This window comes from Oreochromis niloticus, unplaced genomic scaffold, assembly GCF_001858045.2.
Source record: "Oreochromis niloticus isolate F11D_XX unplaced genomic scaffold, O_niloticus_UMD_NMBU tig00007851_pilon, whole genome shotgun sequence".
Classification (NCBI taxonomy): Eukaryota; Metazoa; Chordata; class Actinopteri; order Cichliformes; family Cichlidae; genus Oreochromis; species Oreochromis niloticus.
Genome location: NW_020328805.1, coordinates 65,413 through 87,383, shown reverse-complemented (window position 1 = coordinate 87,383; position 21,971 = coordinate 65,413). Strand labels below are relative to the sequence as shown.

The window sequence follows — 21,971 nt, the reverse complement described above, 5'->3', positions numbered from 1 at the left end:
TGACCAGAGGACCAGAGACAGTTGCCATGGTGATGTGAGAAGCGACATCTCCATGTAGGGAGATGTGGGAAAGGTGCAGGAGATGAAACGTGAGCCGTACATGGGTCTAAAGGCTTTCCTCCAGCTGTTGAGCGATCACTTTAACGATCAGTTTTTACCACATGCAATAAAAGTGTTTCCTGCCTGGGTGAGGCAGACTTTGTCTCTGAGCCAGAGAGATGGAGGCCCATGGAGCTGTGGAAAACTCATCTGAAATTCTGTTTGATCATAAAGTGTGAAAACGTATCATTGGAGCATATTTGTCTTCTCTCTCATACAAAAAAGCCAACACAAGCTAACCTGGTAACCCAACAAAAACTCCTCAGTATTTGAAGAACACAAAGTTAGTGTGTTAGTTTGTTTTGCAGGACATCTCACAGTGTGATACATCATTTATCCAAACACACCATATACAAATCCAATATGTCAATAAAACAATAAGGTTACATTAGTGGAACTTTGACTTTGCTCTTAACTGTCTTTGAAAAGCAACAAATCCAGTAAATGTACTTTGATCTTGAAGTTTGGTGTAAAAACATCCTGTCAGCCCTGTGCTGAGAGGGCTGTGCTCATCCATCCGTCCTGTTCTAATAAAGCTACATTTCAGGAACACCCTCTTTATATGTGTTCAGCTTTATTCATACAGCACCACTTAAGTGGTGCAACCTCCCCTGCGGACTGTACAGCAGGGAGACAGTCCCCCCGTAGGTACGCACCTGTTTGAAAAAATGTAACAGTTGTAAAGAAAAAAGGTCAAATGAGTTTTAATTTGATGTTGTTTGCAACAAACAGATATTTTATTTAACCCTTTAAGACCTACATAGAACCAAGTCCACCAGAGCTTATCAAATTGAATCAAAATCAAATCACTTTTATTGTCACATCACATGTGCAGGTACACTGTGAAATTGCGAGTGAAATTCTTGTGTGCAAGCTGCACAAGCAACAGAGGTGTGTAAAAATACAATAACATAAGAACAAGAAAAATATAAGAATGGGTAAATCTGAGAATTATATGAATAAATATATGTACAACATAAGAGTGTATGTGCATTACTGAATGTGTATACTAAATATGTATATCTGTGTGTGTGTGTGTGTGTGTGTGTGTGTGTGTGTGTCATCTTACCCTCTGCGACGCTGAGGGTAAGATGGTTGTCTTGACACCAGTGGGTCAGGGCACTGACTTATCTTTATATTTTTGCATGCTGTAGTGCCATTGTTGGGAGCATTTCAAGTTCCTATATCAATACAACCATTATAGCCCAAATTTTAATAATATGCATGCATTCAGTCCATAGTAACTACATAAATTGCAAAAAAGTGCAATAAACTACAAAAAAATTAAAAATGTTAAAAGTTGTGGGTTTTTTTTTTACATATATTTATAGTTAGAGAAATGTAAGAGGTTTATCCCTCAAAACTGTAAATACAAAAAAAATGCACAAAATAGTTTCCAATAACAGGAAATTTGTGTCTTCATAGTTTTATTTTTGAGATACACCAATTTTTATATACAGCAGGAAAAAAGAAAAGAAATAGTACAATGCAAATTTGAAAAAAAAAAACCCAAAACAAAACAGCATGTGCATCAAAATAATAATGGATTGCAATTACACTATTCATTCACTCTCACATTCACACACTGGTGCAGGCAAACCACAGTTGTAGCCACAGCTGCCCTGGGGCAGACTTACAGAAGCGAGGCTGTAATAATGCGCCATCGGCCCCTCTGGCCAACACCAGTAGGCGGTAGGGTAAAGTGTCTTGCCCAAGGACACAACCACAAGGACAGAGAGAGCTGGGGATCGAACCGGCAACCTTTCGGTTACAGATGAGCTTCTCAACCCCCTGAACCACGGTTGCTGGAAATAAACTATATAAACTAAACTATACTTATTTAATTTGAGTTCTAAGCATCCCAGAAACGATTCAGAAAAGCATGAAGTCAAACATGATTTTTAAAAACACCAGTATAGGCTTATAAGGCCTATATGTAAAAAACCCTACATTTTCTGCGAAATGACGTCACTTCCGTTTTTGGGCAGGTAATGGCGGACATGCGAGAGTTCGCGCTGACGTCTATTCCAACGTAGGAAGTGTTACGAACAGCTGATTGGATCGACAAAGGCTGTTTCTGGAATATTATGTTTTTGTTGCTGCAAGTGCTTTTTATGCAATCTTTGCAAAGCTACATGTGGAAGGAAACCGTGACCTAGGACAAGCTGATGGCATAAGATGTAAGTACAACTCCTCCGGTTTCATATGCAAAAAAAAATTATTGCGCTAGCTTATGTGGTTCCAGTTCTACCGGGATTTAAAAATAGTTACGCAAAACGGAGCGTGCCCACTCCGACCGGCTTTAAAGGGTTAATAATGGAAGATAAAAAGTCCGTAAAATCTTGAATAAAAACACCAGCAGGGCCGGGAGGGCGGTAAATTAAAACACAATAAAATATATCTGATGAACCAACCTTAAGAAGTTGTGACTCAAAGGAAGGGAAAAACTCAGAGTCCATAGCCTTGCAAGCGAAATTGTCTCGGTGAACAGTTACCAGACCACCACCACGACTGTCCAAACGCGGAGTCCCGATGAAGCGACAGCCGACCAGGCAGAGCTCATTAAGGTGGATAAATTCATTCTCCCGCTGCCAAGATTCCGTGAGAAAAATGAAGTCCAGACTCCATCCATCCATTCGCTTCCGCTTATCCTTTTCAGGGTCGCGGGGGGTGCTGGAGCCTATCCCAGCAGTCATAGAGCGAGAGGCGGGGTACACCCAGGACAGGTCGCCAGTCTGTCGCAGGGCTAACACACAGGGACAGACAACCATTCACACTCACATTCAGTACCACATACGAAAGTGACCCAGATTGGATTTGAAAATATCGGATTTGTGCTGTTCACACTGTCATACCATGATCGGATATTGGTCGCATAGGGTCAAAAAAGTCGGATTTGATGCACTTTCGCCTGCAGTGTGAACGTAGCCTAAGAGTCTAACTTCAATGAACTGACTCTTCACTCTAAACAGCCATCATTTTAAAAGTTTATTAGACTGCTAACGACACGCTTAATAGTCCACTTTCACCCCACAGTATCACTCATTTTTTAGTTTTAAACAGCTGAATGCACAACAAATAGCAAAACAACCAAGAGTCCACCTTCGGCTGATTAGAGTGAATCGACTCTGTATAGGTGCACACCTGACAGACGTTGTTGGTCTTTTATTTTTATTTCTAAACCATACCTTCGGCTTTCACATGCCTACAAATATCTCAAGTCTCATAACACAATTACCTACGGGTGGCTTCCACATTAGCATCTGCTGTACACTGTTCTTTCTACAGCAAAAAATTTAACTTCAAATCTGAGCAAGCACCTAGCACGCTGCCACGGGAATATGAAATTCACAGAGAAACCCCCGGATCCCCCCACTGAAATGACCGCTGCAACACCGGGCAAACCTCCACCAGCCCCACTCATGCTAAACATGTGAAAATAGATTTAAGAGCGACAGGACTTAGTGCCGCTGAATCTTTGATTTTATTTATTTTTTGCTGTGTTTAACTTGCATCTATTTGAAACAGTGAGTGTAAAAACAAAATATTATTTTATTTTATATGCTGGAATATGCAGAAAATAAATTTAAATGTTAAGCAAATTTCTTCCGTGATTACTTTCTTGGACAAGTAATTAGTAACTAATTACATTTTTCAAGTAACTTGACCAACACTGATGGGCAACTTTGACATGCAGAAAATCAACCCTCTCAGACCTAATTTCAGTTAAAACGTTGACATGTGTATAAATTGAATAAAGCAGCATGTCTTAAAGCCAATTAACCCATACCTAGTATAATCAAGAAAAATCATTACATGATAGTGAGCTTAGACTTGTTGAAAATGCAGAGGAGCTGGTTGTGAACTGAGCTTCAGTGAAACACAACATACTGATATTCACTGTGAAGCTTTGAGTGGAAAAAGACAGAAAAACAACATGTGGATCCTGGAATAGTGGTAGCTTCCATCTTTAAAGGACTGAAGAGGAAGAAGTTTACAAGTAATCATTTAGAACAGTTTAAAACATCAACTGATTGAATTCACGAATCTGAAAACGTGTTTCTGAGTGTAAGAAACAAACATGAACAGACTGAACTATCTGTTCAACAGTCAGACTGTTTCTCTAACAGGAGGACGCTCTTTACACTCGACTCGGCACAGACGCACTGACGAACCAGAAAAGAGGTAACCAGTGTAGCTGTACCCTAATCGAAACCCAGGATAAAGAGGTTCAGTGAAGGTGGTGTTGAAGGTGTGGAGGTGGATCAGAGTGTCAGAGGAGACTCTGTAGAAGGACAGAGTGCCAGCAGGACAGTCCACATACACTGCTACTCTGTTAGAGACAGAGGAGGAGGAGGAGGAGGAGGAGGAGATGGGAATAAGAATTTGCTTCTTATTGTGCCAGACACAATGAGGACCACCAGCAGAGCACTCCAGACTCCAGGACTGATCATTACACCCAAACAAACAGTAATTAATATCTAGTAGCTCTCCTTTCCTTCTGATTCTTTTGTAACTCACTGATATATCAACTTTTCCTCTCCACTCGACCTCCCAGTAACAGCGACCAGTCAGACCATTTCTACACAGCAGCTGATACCAATCAAATCTGTCTGGATGATCAGGATATGACTGATACTCCTCCGCACGTGTCACCTTCCTGTTGTCGTCAGACAGTTTGAGTTCTCTGTTCACCGTGTTTGTGTCAATTGTGAGTTGACAGGAATCTGATGGAGAGAACAAACACAATCCAGCTGCAGTTATTGATCCATCATCTGTTCATTGATTGACACTTTGATGATGACTCCTGACATCAGAGATGTGAATGAGTGATGTGACAGTTTGAAGATGGTTGAATGTGTGCTGCTTTGTTTTCATGAATCACATTAAAAACACACTTACACTTCCTCAGACCTGGTCTCAACCATCGGACTCCAGTAGGCTCCACCCTGAAAGGAGGATGGGGGTCAGACTAGCACAGTCTCTTTCAGCATGCACACATGGACATTACATGGCTCTCATACACATACTGTTAGACACTGATAAAGGAACAGTCCAACATTTTCACAAATACACTTCAAGCTGGGCAATATGGGAACATATTTGTATATTTTAAATACAATTTTATATAAATAAAATCAGTTTTTCTGTCATATTTAAACGGTTCCTTTTTTTTTGCTGAGTGAGATGGTAAGATAGATGTTGAATTTAAAATGCACTGAAAAACATTATGAAGTTAAATCAATAACATAGGTACAGTATAGGTGTATATATAAAGAGGTAAAATCTTATTTCATACCATTCTCAGTTCCATATAAATATGTCTTAATGCATGATCACTCATGCAGGAAAGGAAATCCCAGAAAATGTATTCTATTCATCCGTTAATCTAGACCAGGGTTATCAAACTCATTTTACACTGTGGGCCACATACAGCCCACTTTGATCTTAAGCAGGCTGAACCACTGAAACTCCCCTTTCTGTCAGTGTAGAGAAGTCAAATATTTAACTCTTTTTCTGCATGTTAAAGATAAAGCTGCTGTGACAAAGAAAGATCTGTCAGCAGGACTCTTTGGAATTAAATTGTAAGAAATAAATGTGTAGTTCTGGTAGCTTATGGCCCAGACTGTCTTTTTGTTTGTTGTTGTTGTTGTCTGGTTGCTTGTTTGTTTTTTTTAACTAGTAATTAAAAAAAAAAAGATTTCTATGATAGAAAGTGAAAAACATAAGCTGTGAACATAATACAACACAAACTCTGGTAGAGGATACAAAGTCAGAGAGAAAAATGTTTTGAAATGACAAGGAGCAGGCGCATCTAATCCGTCAGTATCGTAAAAAAACAAAAAAAACCAAACCATTATGTACAAGCACAACAGAGTGGCCAGCGCAGCACAAATGTTGTGTCCTGTGTTCTAGTTAGCTGTCAGCACAGAGTATACCACCACCTCCTATGTGAAAGGGCCTTTGCAGTCTGTGTTTAACTTCTTCCTAGTTTCCCATTGTATATTTTTTTTTAATCTTTTGTAAAATCTTTGCTCTGCTACTAGTACACTTATTCATGTTTTGTCAGATGCTGGTAGTGCCACTCCTTTCATATAAATACACTTGTAACTAAATTGATAAACCATAGGTTTACTTATCAGTTTGATAACTAGCTTCGTGTGACTGCTTGTCCCCATTTCTGATGTTAATGTGAGTGAAACCAGGTCAGTAAAAGAAAATTCATCTATGTTGCCCTTGCTTTGTAGTAGAGGACTCAGCTCTTCCTCCTCTATCAGACATTCTCTCCATACCTGAGGGTGTCCAGTCTCCAGCCTGGATCCTTCAGTCCAGCCAAGAGCAGCTTCATTCCTGTGTCTCCTGGATGATTGTAGCTCAGGTCCAGCTCTCTAAGATGGGAGGGGTTGGACTCCAGAGCTGAAGCCAGAGAATCACAGCCCTGATCTGTGATCAGACATCCTGACAGTCTGCAGACACACAAAATAGCAATACAACTGGTTTAGAGCAGCATGGGAATAGTAACTGATCCTTAGAACTGAAGAAGCTTCTCGGATGAGAGGTGAAACATCTTCAAGCAACTCAAGAAGTCCAGACGCTTTTCTTTCCAAGCTCCTTAGTCTAACTGAATTGAGCAGAGATTCCAGAGTGTGGAGAATTAAGCAGAGCAAATAAAGAGAATCCAGAGTTGAATTGGACAGGTTTCAGGCCTGACCAGGAGAGCTGAGGAGGTGAAGCTGCAGACAAGGTGGGTGTTGGATGATCAGAGGCAGATGTGAATGAGATAAACTTTGACTGTTCTACTTTTCAGGACAGGGTCGAAATGGACTCTCCTGGTGGATCTAGGGAGTTTTGAATCACTGAATAGTGCTAAGGAGAACTTCTGTGGGTTGAGCAGCAGAGTCGAGTATGTGGGTTGTGCCCATAATCCATCCATCCATTCGCTTCCGCTTATCCTTTTCAGGGTCGTGGGGGACGCTGGAGCCTATTCAATTCAATTCAATTCAATTTTATTTATATAGCGCCAAATCACAACAAATGTCGCCTCAAGGCGCTTTATATTGTACAATAGATCGCACAATAATAAATACAGAGAAAAACCCAACAATCATATGACCCCCTATGAGCAAGCACTTTGGCGACAGTGGGAAGGAAAAACTCCCTTTTAACAGGAAGAAACCTCCGGCAGAACCAGGCTCAGGGAGGGGCGGCCATCTGCTGCGACCGGTTGGGGTGAAAGAAGGAAAACAGCAGAAAGACATGCTGTGGAAGAGAGACAGAGGTTAATAACAGATATGATTCGATGCAGAGAGGTCTATTAACACATAGTGAGTGAGAAAGGTGACTGGAAAGGAAAAACTCAATGCATCATGGGAATCCCCGGCAGCCTACGTCTATTGCAGCATAACTAAGGGAGGATTCATGGTCACCTGGTCCAGCCCTAACTATATGCTTTAGCAAAAAGGAAAGTTTTAAGCCTAATCTTGAAAGTAGAGATAGTGTCTGTCTCCCGAATCCAAACTGGAAGCTGGTTCCACAGAAGAGGGGCCTGAAAACTGAAGGCTCTCCCTCCCATTCTACTTTTAAACACTCTAGGAACAGCAAGTAGGCCTGCAGAGCAAGAGCGAAGTGCTCTAATAGGGTGATATGGTACTACAAGGTCATTAAGATAAGATGGAGCCTGATTATTTAAGACCTTGTATGTGAGGAGCAGGATTTTGAATTCAATTCTGGATTTAACAGGAAGCCAATGAAGGGAAGCCAACACAGGAGAAATATGCTCTCTCTTTCTAGTCCCTGTCAGTACTCTTGCTGCAGCATTTTGGATTAGCTGAAGGCTTTTCAGCGAGTTTTTAGGACATCCTGATAATAAAGAATTACAGTAGTCCAGCCTGGAAGTAATAAATGCATAAACTAGTTTTTCAGCGTCACTCTGAGACAGGATATTTCTAATTTTAGAGATATTGCGCAAATGGAAGAAAGCGGTCTTACATATTTGTTTAATATGTGCATTGAAGGACATGTCCTGGTCAAAAATGACTCCAAGGTTCCTCACAGCATTACTGGAGGCCAAGGTAATGCCATCCAGAGTAAGAATCTGGTTAGATAACATATTTCTAAGATTTTCAGGGCCGAGTACAATAACCTCAGTTTTATCTGAATTAAGAAGCAGAAAGTTAGCGGCCATCCAGGTCTTTATGTCTTTAAGACATTCCTGCAGTTTAACTAATTGGTGTGTGTTACCTGGCTTCATGGACAGATAGAGCTGCGTGTCATCTGCATAGCAGTGAAAATTTATGCTATGTCTTCTAATGATACTGCCTAAGGGAAGCATGTATAATGTAAATAGAATTGGTCCTAGCACTGAACCCTGTGGAACACCATAATTGACCTTAGTGTGTAAAGAGGACTCTCCATTTACTTGAACAAATTGGAGTCTATTAGATAGATATGATACAAACCACTGCAGCACAGTACCTGTAATACCTACAGCATGTTCTAATCGCTCTAATAGGATATTATGGTCAACAGTATCGAACGCCGCACTAAGGTCTAGCAGGACAAGCACAGAGATGAGTCCACTGTCAGAGGCCATAAGAAGATCATTTGTAACCTTCACTAAAGCTGTTTCTGTGCTGTGATGAGCTCTGAAACCTGACTGAAACTCTTCAAATAAGCCATTCCTCTGCAGATGATCTGTTAGCTGTTTGACAACTACTCTTTCAAGGATTTTTGATATGAAAGGAAGGTTGGAGATTGGCCTATAATTAGCTAAGACTGCTGGGTCTAGAGATGGCTTTTTAAGTAAGGGTTTAACTACAGCCACCTTGAAGGCCTGTGGTACATAGCCGATTATTAGAGATAGGTTGATCATATTTAAGATCGAAGAATTAATTAATGGCAGGACTTCTTTGAGCAGTTTTGTAGGAATGGGGTCTAAAAGACACGTTGATGGTTTGGAGGAATTAATTATTGAAGTTAACTCAGAAAGATCAATTGGAGAAAAAGAGTCTAACTTAACATCAATGGTACTAAAAGTAGCTGTAGATAATATTACATCTGTGGGATGATTATTGGTAATTTTTTCTCTAATGATAAGAATTTTATTAGTAAAGAAGTTCATGAAGTCATTACTAGTTAACGTTAAAGGGATTGTTGGCTCAGTAGAGCTCTGACTTTTTGTCAGCCTGGCTACAGTGCTGAAGAGAAACCTGGGGTTGTTCTTATTTTCTTCAATCAGTGACGAATAGTAAGATGTTCTGGCTTTGCGGAGGGCTTTCTTATAAAGCAGCAAACTATTTCTCCAGGCTAAATGATGATCCTCTAAATTTGTGACACGCCATTTCCTCTCCAGCTTACGAGTTATCTGCTTTAGGCTACGTGTTTGAGAATTATACCACGGAGTCAGGTACTTCGGATTTGAGGCCTTAGTTTTCACCGGAGCTACAGTATCCAGAGTCGTACGTAGTGAGGAGGTAAAATTATTAACAAGATGATCGACCTCTGTTGGAGTAGCGTTGGAGTAGCGTTCTGGGAGCCTATCCCAGCTGCCATAGGGCGAGAGGCGGGGTACACCCAGGACAGGTCGCCAGTCTGTCGCAGGGCTAACACACAGGGACAGACAACCATTCGCACTCACATTCACACCTATGTGCAATTTGGTTTAACCAATTAACCTATCCCCACTAACTGCATGTCTTTGGACGGTGGGAGGAAGCCAGAGTACCCGGAGGGAACCCACGCAAACACGGGGAGAACATGCAAACTCCACACAGAAAGACCCCGGCCTGATGGTGGAATTGAACTCAGGACCTTCTTCCTGCTCGGCAACATTGCTAACCACCGTGCCACCGTGCTGCCCATAATAAAATTAAAAAAAAACAACCAAACAAACTAACCAAACTTCTCAAATCATTTCTGCCAGTGCCAAATTGCTTATTCTCCTTTTGACTCTTATTTTATCTATCCTGATTAGTGCACTGATAGAGTAACAGCATTTGGTAGAGGCAATGTGACTTGTGTGGAGGGGCCTCGCGGTCACTGGAAAAACAAGGAGGTAGTCTCTTCAGAGACTACCTTCAGAATTTCTGAGTGGGGGGATGGAATAGCTTGGCTGCACTCCAGACCTCAACCCCGTTGAACACTTGTTGGATCAGCATGGTGTTTGTGCCAGAATAACCAACACAACCACATTGACTGACTTGTGACAAATTTTCCTGAATTTATAATCTAGCATGGCAAAAATGAACAGAAAAAAAGTCCAAAAGTCCAAAACCGATTTTTGGGTCCAAAGATTTTGGGTAGTGGTTGCTACTCTGGCGTAATCACCTGTTATCCAGCTATCATCATCATACATCCATGTTTAATTCAAAAACATAGGGATATTTTCTCTCACTTTTTCCTCTAGAAACTCTTAGCTCACCAATCACAATATACTTCAAGATAGTTTCTTTAATTAAGTACTTCATGGTTAGATAAAATGTTCTATAAATGTATGTTTAGTCACTCTGTCCAAGCACTATAGATCCCAGACAAGCTCTTGGCTGTGTGCCATGCTTATATTTCTGCTTATTTAAAAATCCCAGCACAGAGGCACACACATACAAACTGAATCAGTCACAAGTCAGATATTGGAACAAGTTCACTAATCAAACTGTATTTCCCATTCATCCTTTTAATACTTTAATTGTATTTGTAATTAATAATTAAAACTATTTACCATCAGCAAATGAATAGACAGACAAACTTTTATAGCACTCTAACATTTTAAAAACAAAAGGCTGGATTTTGAACCCTTGTACCATTGTTCAGCTGTAATGTGAAGTGACAGACTTCAATCTCTTTCAGTCCCACCTCTCTTGACAGTTGTCACAGCTTCAGTGCAAAGTTTTGGGTATCCTAGAACTGCGCAAGCATTTTCCCCTAGATCTGAACTCACAGACAAATTCCAAGTCATTACTGCAAAGTTTCACCACCAAGTTCAGTGTGCAGCAGTAGGTTTGGTGCACACTAGATTTTGTGGACCAGTTATTATTAACATATGATACTAGCCACTAGCATTAATATGTTTTAATGGGTAGAATTTGGAAGATTTAGAGAAATGGTAACATGCCAATACATATTTACAGATACAATTATAAATGAGTTATCATCTAAATGACCATTTATTCATGCAATAAATGATCTTTATTGAAAAGTCTAAATCCTTACGTGAGAATTTCCAGTTTACAGAGTGTACTCTTCACTCCGGAAGACAGCAGCTTAACTCCTGAATCCCGCAGGTCATTGTCACTTAGGTCCAGCTCTCTCAGACTAGAGGGCTGGGAGGTGAGAACTGAGGACAGAGCTTCACAGCTTATCTCAGAGAGTTTACAGCCACTCAGTCTAAAATTTATTAGGAAGAAGACAGGAAAAAGAAATACTGGTGTTAATGAGTATTCCTACCTTAGTGAGAGATTACTAGATTTGGAAATAACGAAAGCAGTCCCTTGTGTTAAACAAGTCAAAAATGGTGCCGTTTACTATGACTTAGAAAAAAATACAAAGAAACAATAATAGCATTCATATAGTTCATATAATTACCTAAAATAGTTAAAATGTATTTTTGTAATTTTATCAAAAGGATATCACTTTATCTGACCTGAGAGTTTTCATCTCAGTTGAACTCTTCACGCCAACAGAAAGAAGCTTCACTCCTGAATCCTGCAGGTTGTTGTTACTCAGGTCTACCTCTCTCAGACTGGAGGACTGGGTGCTAAAAACTGAGGACAAATCTTCACAGCTTCTCTCTGAGAGATTACAGCTCCTTAATCTAGATTTGTAAATATGTAATCTTGTTTAATTACTGACTGAATCCTTTATTTTATGTTAAACAAATCAAAAATTAAATTCAAATGCTTAAAATACAAATATAAAACAAAGTGTGAATGAAATCAACTTAGCAACATTTTGTAATGTATTTTTTTTTCAATTGATAAAAACACAAAAACAAAAATAAACAAATAAGCAATATCAGTTGGTCTGACCTGAGAATTTTGAGTGTACAGTGTGGACTGTGCAGTGCAATACAGAGATGCTTCATTCCTGTATCCTGAAAGTTATTGCTACTCATGTCCAGCTCAGTCAGACTAGATGAGTCCGAACTGAAAAGTGTGGACAGATCTTCACAACTTCTTTCTGAGAGGTCACAGTCACTCAGTCTGAAAAATTAGGAAGACAAATAACACAGGTGTTAAAGCTGAATCATGCTTGCTAAGGGAGCTACTAGATTTTGCAATATTTAATGCTAGTATAGAAATAGAGCTAGCCATTGTCTTAAACTCATCAAAAAATATATTTTTTAAAATCTGTAAAACATTAAAATATTAAATATGGGACATAAATATTTACGTAAACAGATAAACACATTACCACTTCAACTCACACAAGAACTTCTAGTTTACAGTGTGGACTCTTCAGTCCAGCAGACAGAAGCTTTACGCCTGAATCCTGCAGGTTGTTGTTACTCAGGTTCAACACTCTCAGACTAGAGGACTGGCAGTTGAGAACCAAGGACAGAGCTTCACAACTTCCCTCTGTGAGATTACCATGACTCACTCTAAAAAATTATAAACAATAATTCAGTTAAATTCCATTCAAATTTTTAAGACGACAAAAAACACTAGAGTTCAAGAGTTTTTATGCTTCATTGAAGAGTTACTTGATTTGGCAATATTTTATCCTATTTTACGACCGACTGGAGTCCTTAAAGCTTTACCATAGCTTTACCATACCATTTACCAGACTAAAACAAAAACTGTCACATTTAGAAGAGCCCAGCAGCAAATGAATCATGTGGTTTGAATAGTGCTAGAGCAATATCATATTAGGGTTGACACACAAGCAGGAGGAGCAGTGGGCAGCAGATATCAACATGTTTTGGCTACTGCAGCTGTACGGACCAGCATGTTAGGACTATGAGCAAGACAAAAGACAAATTCACAAATGCATATGTCAAGCGGCGTTACCTAAGATGACATGCCAATGTATATATCCTATGGCTTTAAAAGACAAGGACATTGTTGAAAGGAGTCATCTGAGGAATTAAAACCCAACAAAGAAGCATAATAACAAACTTCAACTGTGTAAAAAGCATGTTCCAGGTAATACCAATCGTTTTGCATCATCTGAAGCGATAACCTTAAAGCACACACAATGCAAGATTGTACAGAACCTGCCACTCTGTCTTGTACTTGTACTATCCTTTAATGTAAAGCTGGAGGGTAATGACTAAATGCAAGACACAGGAGACAAAAGAGCACTAAAATAAAACCGGACCTAAAGAAATCCAAAGATTAGAGAAACACATACAGTGGTGTGAAAACATTTGGTCCCTAACCGATGTCCTTTTTTTTGTACATTTGTCACACTTAAATGTTTCAGATCATCAAACAAATTTAAATATTAGAAAAAGATGACACAAGTAAACACAAAAAGCAGTTTCTAAATGCAGGTTGTACTACCCTTAGCAGCAACAAATGCAATCAAACATTTGCAAAAACTGGCAATGAGTCTTTAACAGCACTGTGGAGGAACTGTGGCCCACTCATCTGTCCAGAATTGTTTTAATTAAACAATATTGGTAGGCTTCCAAGCATGAACTGCCTTTTTAAGGTCATGCCACAGCATCTCAAACAGATTCAGGTCAGGACTTGGACTAGTTCACTCCAAAGTCTTCATTTTGTTTTTCTTAAGCCATTTAAAGGCGGAATTGCTGCGTTTTGGATTATTGTCCTGTTACAGAACTCAAGTACGCCTCAGCAAGAGATCACTAACAGATGGCTGGACATTCTCCTTCAGGATGTTTTGGTACACAGCAAAATTCATGGTTCCATTTACCACAGCAAGTCTTCCAGGTCCTGAGGCAGCAAAGCAGCCTCAGATCATCACACTACCACCACCATATTTAACTGCTGGTGTGATGTTTCTTTTATGAAATGCTGTGTTACTTTTACACCAGATGTAATGGAATACACAATGTCCAAAAAGTTCAACTTTTGTCTCATCAGTCCACAGAGTATTTTCACAAAAGTATTGGGGATCATCAAAATGCATGCTGGCATAACTGAGGCAAGCCTTTATGTTCCTTTATGGTTTGCAGCTTGGAACTCTGCCATGTGAGCCATTTTTGCCCAGTCTCTTTCTTATGGTGGAGTCATGAACACAGGCCTTAACTGAGGCAAGTGAGGCCTGTAGTTCTTTGGATGTTATTCTGGGGTCCTTTGTGACCTCTTGGATGAGTCATCGCATGGAACAGTGGTGAACTGTTCCATGTTTTTCCCATTTGTGGATAATGGTTCTCACTGTGGTTCACAGGAGTCCCACAGCTTTAAAAATGACTTTATAGAGTTTTCCAGACTGCTAGAGCTCAATTACTTCATTTCCCATGTCTTGCATTTAGTATTTATCCTTGGTTTCAGCTGTGTCTTTTCACACTCATGTGTTCACCCCTGTTGAATATCTTACTTTGTTTTTTAGCTCTGCCCTTTCTACCGTATGTTAGATTTGTGGTATTTTCCCTATGGATAGATGGGCTAGAGTTTAATGTTTTAAATTTTGTGTTCACTGCTCTTAGATTTTCTTAGATTGTTTATCCAACCTAAAAAACGAATATTTTTTTGTGCAAATCACCACCTGAGTGTACACTGGTGGCTCAAACCTAGACCTCACAACATGACAAATGCAGTAGTTTACTGTAATTTATACTAAAATATAAGAATTCAAAGACAAAACAACATGTGGGTGAAGTTCACTTAACTATTGGCAGTTCTTATTTTTTAAGAGAGAACAAACACTTGATCTGACCTTAGAGTCTGTAGTTTACAGTGTGGACTCTTTGCTGCAAGCGACAGAAGCTTCACACCTGTGTCCTGCAGATTGTTGTCACTCAGGTCCAGCTCTTTGAGACTAGAGCAGTCGGATTTGAGAACTGGGGACAAAGCTTCACAACTTCTTTCAGAAAGGTTACAACCTCTAAGTCTAAGGAAAAACAAACAAACATAAACAAGAAGACAAAAAAAAAAACCTGGTGATAAAGTGTATTCATGTTTCAGAGACAAGATCTGACATTAGCCAGTATTTCAGCTAATAGCAGGACTGGCTGGAATTCTTACAGATATAATATTAAACAGTGACTTCTACTCCATTACTAAAAATTCAAAGGTAGCATTTTGTGGAAGAAGTCAATTTAATTAGCACATTTAATTAGTAACAATTATTACTGTTTATTGTTGTTGCTTGTTGAAAAACAAAATACGACTTGATCTGACCTGAGAGATTCCAGTTTACAATGTGGAATCTCCACTCCAAGAGACAGAAACTTCACTCCTGAATCTTGCAGGTTATTATTGTTCAGGTTCAGCTCTCTCACATTAGAGGACTGGGATCTGAGAACTGAGGACAGAGCTTCACAGCTTCTCTCGGAAAGGTTACAGCCACTCAATCTGAAAAAAAAAAAAACCCCAAAACAAAACAATGATATTACTACTGGTCACTAACTTATTCTGTTACTAGTCAACAGTAATCACAGGTTAAATATAAATATAGACTGGAACATATTCTTCTCATCAAGAGGTTGTGGGACCTCTGAGACCTATGGATTCTTCGACACTGAACATCTACATTAACATTGAAACAACTAATAGCTCAGTGTTCTGACATCTGCAAGAAACAACTGCTATCACAACTGGAGAATAATGAAGTACAACACAAATGATATCACAAGAGGGAGCAAGGACATCAAGTTACGGGGAGATGTCATCATCCCCACACCCCAAGATTGGATACAAAGCCCCAAGAACAACTGCTAAATTGAATACCACAATAGCTGACCTAAAAGTGAAGATCATGGCTGGGCCTGGACCTCCCATGGCCAATTAGTATTAGCCCTTTTTCAACAATACTTACTCTGGTTGGTTAGGGTGGGGTCTGCATGGTTCAACTTGTTTTTAGGGTTTTCCATTAAGTGTCTGTATCTAGTACCAGGTACTTTATTAGTACGAGGTTACTGCGTACTTGGCCAGGGTTTCAAGCGATTTGAGGCCATCCAAAAATGTGCCATCAACAGACTGCAGATTCCCCTCCGCGAATCGCTACCTTATCATGGTGGAGGGGTTTGTGTGTCCCAGGGATGTTGTCTAGGGGCACTGAGGCAGTTAAACAATTCCTTGGTGGCAGAGCCCCAGGTGTGCATGAGGTCTGCCCCGAGTTCCTGAAGGTTCTGGATGTTGTAGGGCTGTCCTGGCTGACACGCCTCTGCAATGTTGCGTGGAGATCAGGGGCAGTACACCTGGACTGGCAGACCAGGGTGTTGGTCCCCATTTTTTAAAAGGGGGACCGGAGGGTGTGTTCCAACTACAGGGGGCTCACACTCCTCAGCCTCCCTGGGAAAGTCTATGCCAGGGTGCTGGAGAGGAGAGTCCGTCCGTTAGTCGAACCTTAGATACAGGAGGAACAATGCGGTTTTCGTCCTGTCGTGGAACACTGGACCAGCTCTTTATCCTCTTGAGGATACTTGAGGGCACATGGCAGTTTGTCCAACCAGTCTACATGTGTTTTGTGGACTTGGAGAAGGCATTCGACCGTGTCCCTCGGGGTGTCATGTGGGAGATGTTGCAGGAGTATGGGGTGTCTGGCCCATTGCTACGGGCCATTCGATCCCTATACAACCGTTGCAAGAGCTTGGTACACATAGCCGGCAATAAGTCGAACTCGTTCTCGGTGGGTAATGGGCTCCGCCAGGACTGCCCTTTGTCACTGATTCTGTTCATAACTTTTATGGACAGGATTTCTAGGTGCAGCCAAGTGGCGGAGGGCTTTAACTTGGGTGGTCTCAGAATCTCATCTCTGCTTTTTGTGGATGATGGGGTTCTGTTGGCTTCATCGGGTGATGGCCTCCAGCTTGCACTGGAATGATTCAGAGCCAAGTGTAAAGCGGTGGGAATGAGGATCAGCACCTCCAAATCTGAGCCCATAGTTCTCAGCCGGAAAAGGGTGGAGTGCCCACTCTGGGTCGGGGAGGAGTTCCTTCCCCAAGTGGAGGAGTTTAAGTATCTTGGGGTCTTGTTCATGAGTGACGGGAGAAGGGAGCTGGAGATCGACAGACGGATTGGTGCTGTGGCTGCAGTGATGCGGACCCTGTACCGGTCCATCGTGGTGAAGAGAGAGCTGAGTGTAAAAGTGAAGTTCTCAGTTTACCAGTCGATCTATGTCCCTACCCTCACCTACGGTCATGAGCTGTGGGTAGTGACCCAAAGACCGAGATCGCGGATACAAGCGGCGGAAATGAGCTTCCACCGAAGGGTGGCTGGCCTCTCCCTTAGAGATAGGGTGAGAAGTTCAACCATCCGGGAGGGGCTCAAAGTAGAGCCGCTGCTCCTCCACATCGAAAGGAGCCAGTTGGGGTGGTTCAGGCATCTGACAAGGATGCCCGAACAACGGATGGATGGAACAGACTGCATGGCACACAGTGGCCAGTGAGTGGCATCACTCAATGAGTCACAAGAGTGTCTCCTTCACAAAAATCAAACCCCACATTTTTGAAACCTGATAACAAGCGAAATGGTTGCAAAAAACCTAACATCGTGATCTTAGAGTCTGACAAAATGGCAAACATCGAGCAGCAGGCACACCATGCCTTCAACATCCTCCTTTGTTGTATTATTTGCGTCTGATACCAATAATGATACAGGATTTTCAGCCGCGTTGCTATATCGACCCAAGCACATGAAGTTATACTTATTTGTAATGGAAAACAACTAAAACTGTGCCAAGTCAAGTTGCATTGAGTCGAGCCGAGTACGTACTAATGAAAAGGGACAATGTGTGAAATATCCTCTTAAAGTCTACTAGAAGATGTGAATGCAGCATCAGGGACAATCCCTACTGTGACCATCACTGAAACCAACCAGCTGATGTATACTACAACAAAAGTGATCATCCTGACCAGAGATGGGCAGTAACGCATTACAAGTAACATTACAAGTAACATGTTACAACGTTACAAGTAACGTGTTACTGTAACCCGATTACATTTTTCAAGTAACGAGTAAAGTAAGGGATTACTATTGCAATAAAGGGGATTACTGTTACTTTCCCGAAAGCACGCTGCGTTACTGCATTACTAAAACCATGATTTTTTTGCACGAGTGTCTCATGACAATGACGTAAGCGAGTGCGACGTTCGTGGCAAAAGCTGTGTGCAGATCAACAATGGATAATATATCGAGTGCAGGAGAGCATATGACTGTGCAGCGTTTAAAGCGTGGAAGTACTGACCTTACTTTGAGTTTGATTCCGTATAAAGTGACAAAAACATTAGTGTCCGCTGTTCACTGCATGGGAAGTAAAAGTCTTTTTACAGCGAAAAAACCCCCTAAACTTCAGAGCAAGCACTAAATACACTGCCACGGGAATGTGAACTTCACAGAGAAACTGCCAGATTCTTCCACTGACTGCTGCGGCACACCCGCACCAGGGCAAACCTCCGCCTGCCCCATTCCTGCTATACAGGTGAAAACAGAGCAACAGGACCACTGAGTCTGTGATTTTATTTATTTTCTGCTGTGTTTTACTTGCATCTATTTGAAAGAGTCAGTGTAAACACAAAAACCTATTTCATTTTATATGCAGTCAGAGAATGTTGCATATAATTAAATTTTTGCTTGATGCATAAAGTTAAAAGATTAAAACTAATAAAACAAGTTTTAAAAAGAGACTTTTTCATTTGATTATATTTTATATGATGGATTATGCAGAAAAAGTAGAATTGAGCTGAAAGATCTATCACTTTATTACCTATTCAGGTTGTAAATCATGTTTTTAAAAAGTAACTAAGTAACTAATTACTTTTGAAAATAAGTAATCAGTAAATTAACGGGATTACTTTTTTCCAGAAGTAATCAGCAATTAGTTACTGATTACTTTTTTTAAGTAACTTGACCAACACTGCTCCTGACACAAGAAGCAGTACCCTCCATGTCAAGGAGACTAAAGGCCAAGATGACTGGAGGAAAGTTAGCCAACTATTAGAACTGTAGAAAAGTGTGACAAAGAAAAGGAAGCAGCTAATAAGCACAACAAGCTGTCTATATCTCAGACCTTAGAAAATGCCAAGCAAAGACCAAAAGCTTTGGTTAACCACTTGAAGAAGTATATCAGAGATATTGAAGCCAGGAGAATAAATCAAATTTGATCAAATATTCTCCACTTAACCATCTAGGGTGTACTCTCCGGGGTGGGGGAAGTGAGGGGTCACTAAGAAAGCTGCAATCACCAAATACCTGCAGAGAGTAAGTCACTGGAATCAAAACAAGAAAGCTTCGTAACATGCATGGAGGATTTTACCATACATGGGAAGCCATAACCAAGTGGCCAGCAAAGTATACAGGAACACCTGTCGGGAGTAGAGCCTAGAATTTCCAAGGCTGAAATCCAAATTGCACCCAAGGGTGGTTGACAATGACCTAGATAAAATCATACCAAAATTGTGCATACTGGTTACATTTTATATCACCTGACAAATCAAAATGGACAAATGTGTGAAGATATAGCCCTATGGCTGAATAAAATCGCTGATTCAATTAATCGATGGATCTCTCCAAGTTCGATTGCCAGTTAAATCATTATTTATATATATAGAAAGGTATAAGTACACATTTAATTACAGAGCTTTGTTGGAGGCTTGGACAACTGGCAGCAGCCTCAGAAGAGCCTCCTCTGAAGCAGAGTATTTCTTCAGGTCAAACACATCCAGATCTTTTTCTGATGACAGTAAGATGAAGACCAGAGCTGACCACTGAGCAGGAGACAGTTCATCTGTGCAGAGACTTCCTGATCTCAGGGACTGTTGGATCTCCTCTACTAGAGAACGATCATCCAGTTCATTCAGGCAGTGGAACAGATTGATGCTTTTCTCTGCGGACAGATTCTCACTGAGCTTCTTCTTGATGTACTGGACTGTTTCCTGATTGGTCTGTGAGATACTTCCTGCCTGTATCAGCAGGCCTTGTAGGAGAGTCTGATTGGTCTGCAGTGAAAGACCCAGGAGGAAACGGAGGAACAAGTCTAGGTGTCCATTTAGACTCTGTAAGGCCTTGTCCACAGCACTCTGGTAGAAGTGTTTCACTGCAGAGTCTCTTGTTTCAGACATCTGAAAAATTGTTTGTTGTTCCTCTTCCAACAGATTGAGTCCAGAGTTGATGAAGGTCAGATGGACATGAAGAGCAGCCAGAAACTCCTGAACACTCAGATGGATGAAGCAGAACACCTTGTCCTGGTACAGTCCTCTCTCCTCTTTAAAGATCTGTGTGAACACTCCCGAGTACACTGAGGCTGCTCTGATATCAATGCCACACTCTGTCAGGTCTGATTCATAGAAGATCAGGTTTCCTTTCTGCAGCTGATCAAAAGCCAGTTTTCCCAGTGACTCAATCATCTTCCTGCTCTCTGGACTCCAGTGTGAATCTGTCTCAGTGCCTCCATCATACTTGACCTTCTTCACTTTGGCCTGAACCGCCAGGAAGTGGCTGTACATGTCAGTCAAGGTCAGGGTAAACTTTCCACCCTCTTTGGTTTTCAGCACATCCTCCAGAACTGTAGCCGTGATCAAGCAGAAGACTGGGATGTGACACATGATGTGGAGGCTTTGAGATGTCTTGATGTGGGAGATGATCCTGCTGGCCTTCATCTCATTGCTGAATCTCTTCAGGAAGTACTCCTCCATCTGTGGGTCAGTGAACCCTCTGACCTCTGTTACCATGTCAATATATGCAAGAGGGATCTGATTGGCTGCTGCAGGTCGTGTGGTTATCCAGAGACGAGCAGAGGGAAGCAGTTTCCCCCTGATGATGTTTACCAGCAGCACATCCACTGAGGTGGACTTTCTAGGGTCAGTTAGGAATGTAGTTTTCTGGAAGTCCAGAGGAAGACGACACTCATCCAGACCATCAAAGATGAACACAACCTGGAAGTCTTCAAAGCTGCAGATTCCTGCTTCTTTGATTTCAGTAAAGAAGCGATGAACAAGTTCCACCAAGCTGAACTTTTCCTCTTTCAGCACATTCAGCTCTCTGAAAGTGAATGGAAATATGAACTGGATGTCCTGGTTGGCTTTGTCTTCAGCCCAGTCCAGGGTGTATTTCTGTGTTAAGACTGTTTTCCCAATGCCAGCCACTCCCTTTGTCAGCACTGTTCTGATTGGTTCATCTCTTCCAGGTGAGGCTTTAAAGATGTCTTCTTGTCTGATTGCTGTTTCTGATCTGCCTGTTTTCCTGAATGCTTTTTCAATCTGTCTGACCTCATGTTCATCATTGATTTCTGCAGTCCCTCCCTCTGTGATGTAAAGCTCTGTGTAGATCTGATTCAGAAGGGTTGGGTTTCCTGCTTTAGCGATCCCCTCAAACACACACTGGAACTTCTTCTTCAGATTAGATTTAAGTGTAGATTGACAAATTCCACTCAAAGTTCCTAAAAGAATAAAGAAATAAAAAGCATCAATGAAGTGCACAGGATAATTTGATTTCTGTCAAGACGGACTGAATACATCTTGGTCATCTGCAAAACTAACTACACCATCACTGTTTGGGGACTGCGGTCATGTACTATTTTGCCCCATTTAGTAAATCTGGCACCAAATCTTTAGAGAAAACTTCTTACTGCTCTGCAGACAGTCAGCCAGCTCCTCCTCCTTCATTCTCCTCAGGAAGTTAAGTGTGATCTTCATAAATGCCTCTCTGTTGCTCTTCCTCTGCTCATCATCCTCTGTCTGACTCTGTAACCATTCTGGGTAATCTGGACTCAGAACCTTCTGGATCTTCTTCAGCTCGTTCTTCACAAAA

General features: G+C 41.1%; 1 protein-coding gene across 1 annotated transcript; it reads right to left on the bottom strand.

The window, feature by feature from the left end:
• Nucleotides 1–4,113: 4,113 nt before the first annotated feature.
• LOC100691580 (NACHT, LRR and PYD domains-containing protein 12) lies at nt 4,114–21,028 on the bottom strand. The gene is made up of 10 exons (XM_025904967.1): nt 19,800–21,028; nt 15,405–15,578; nt 14,941–15,114; nt 12,521–12,694; nt 12,123–12,296; nt 11,738–11,908; nt 11,308–11,481; nt 6,393–6,566; nt 5,002–5,048; nt 4,114–4,826 (listed from the first exon to the last, which is right to left on the bottom strand). Exons 1-10 carry the CDS (start codon nt 20,891–20,893, stop codon nt 4,210–4,212), a joined length of 2,973 nt encoding a protein of 990 aa, XP_025760752.1. The 5' UTR covers nt 20,894–21,028; the 3' UTR covers nt 4,114–4,209.
• Between the last annotated feature and the right edge of the window lie 943 nt (nt 21,029–21,971).

Excerpts from the sequence above, each read along its gene's own strand:
- LOC100691580 (XM_025904967.1), bottom strand. The coding sequence starts at position 20,893 with ATGGTAACAGAGGTCAGAGGGTTCACTGACCCACAGATGGAGGAGTAC. Across the intron at positions 15,115-15,404 it reads TGTAAACTGGAATCTCTCAG|ACTTAGAGGTTGTAACCTTT; the intron begins GTCAGATCAAGT and ends GTTTTTCCTTAG. Across the intron at positions 6,567-11,307 it reads TGTAAACTGGAAATTCTCAC|ACTGTCAGGATGTCTGATCA; the intron begins GTAAGGATTTAG and ends GTGTGTCTGCAG.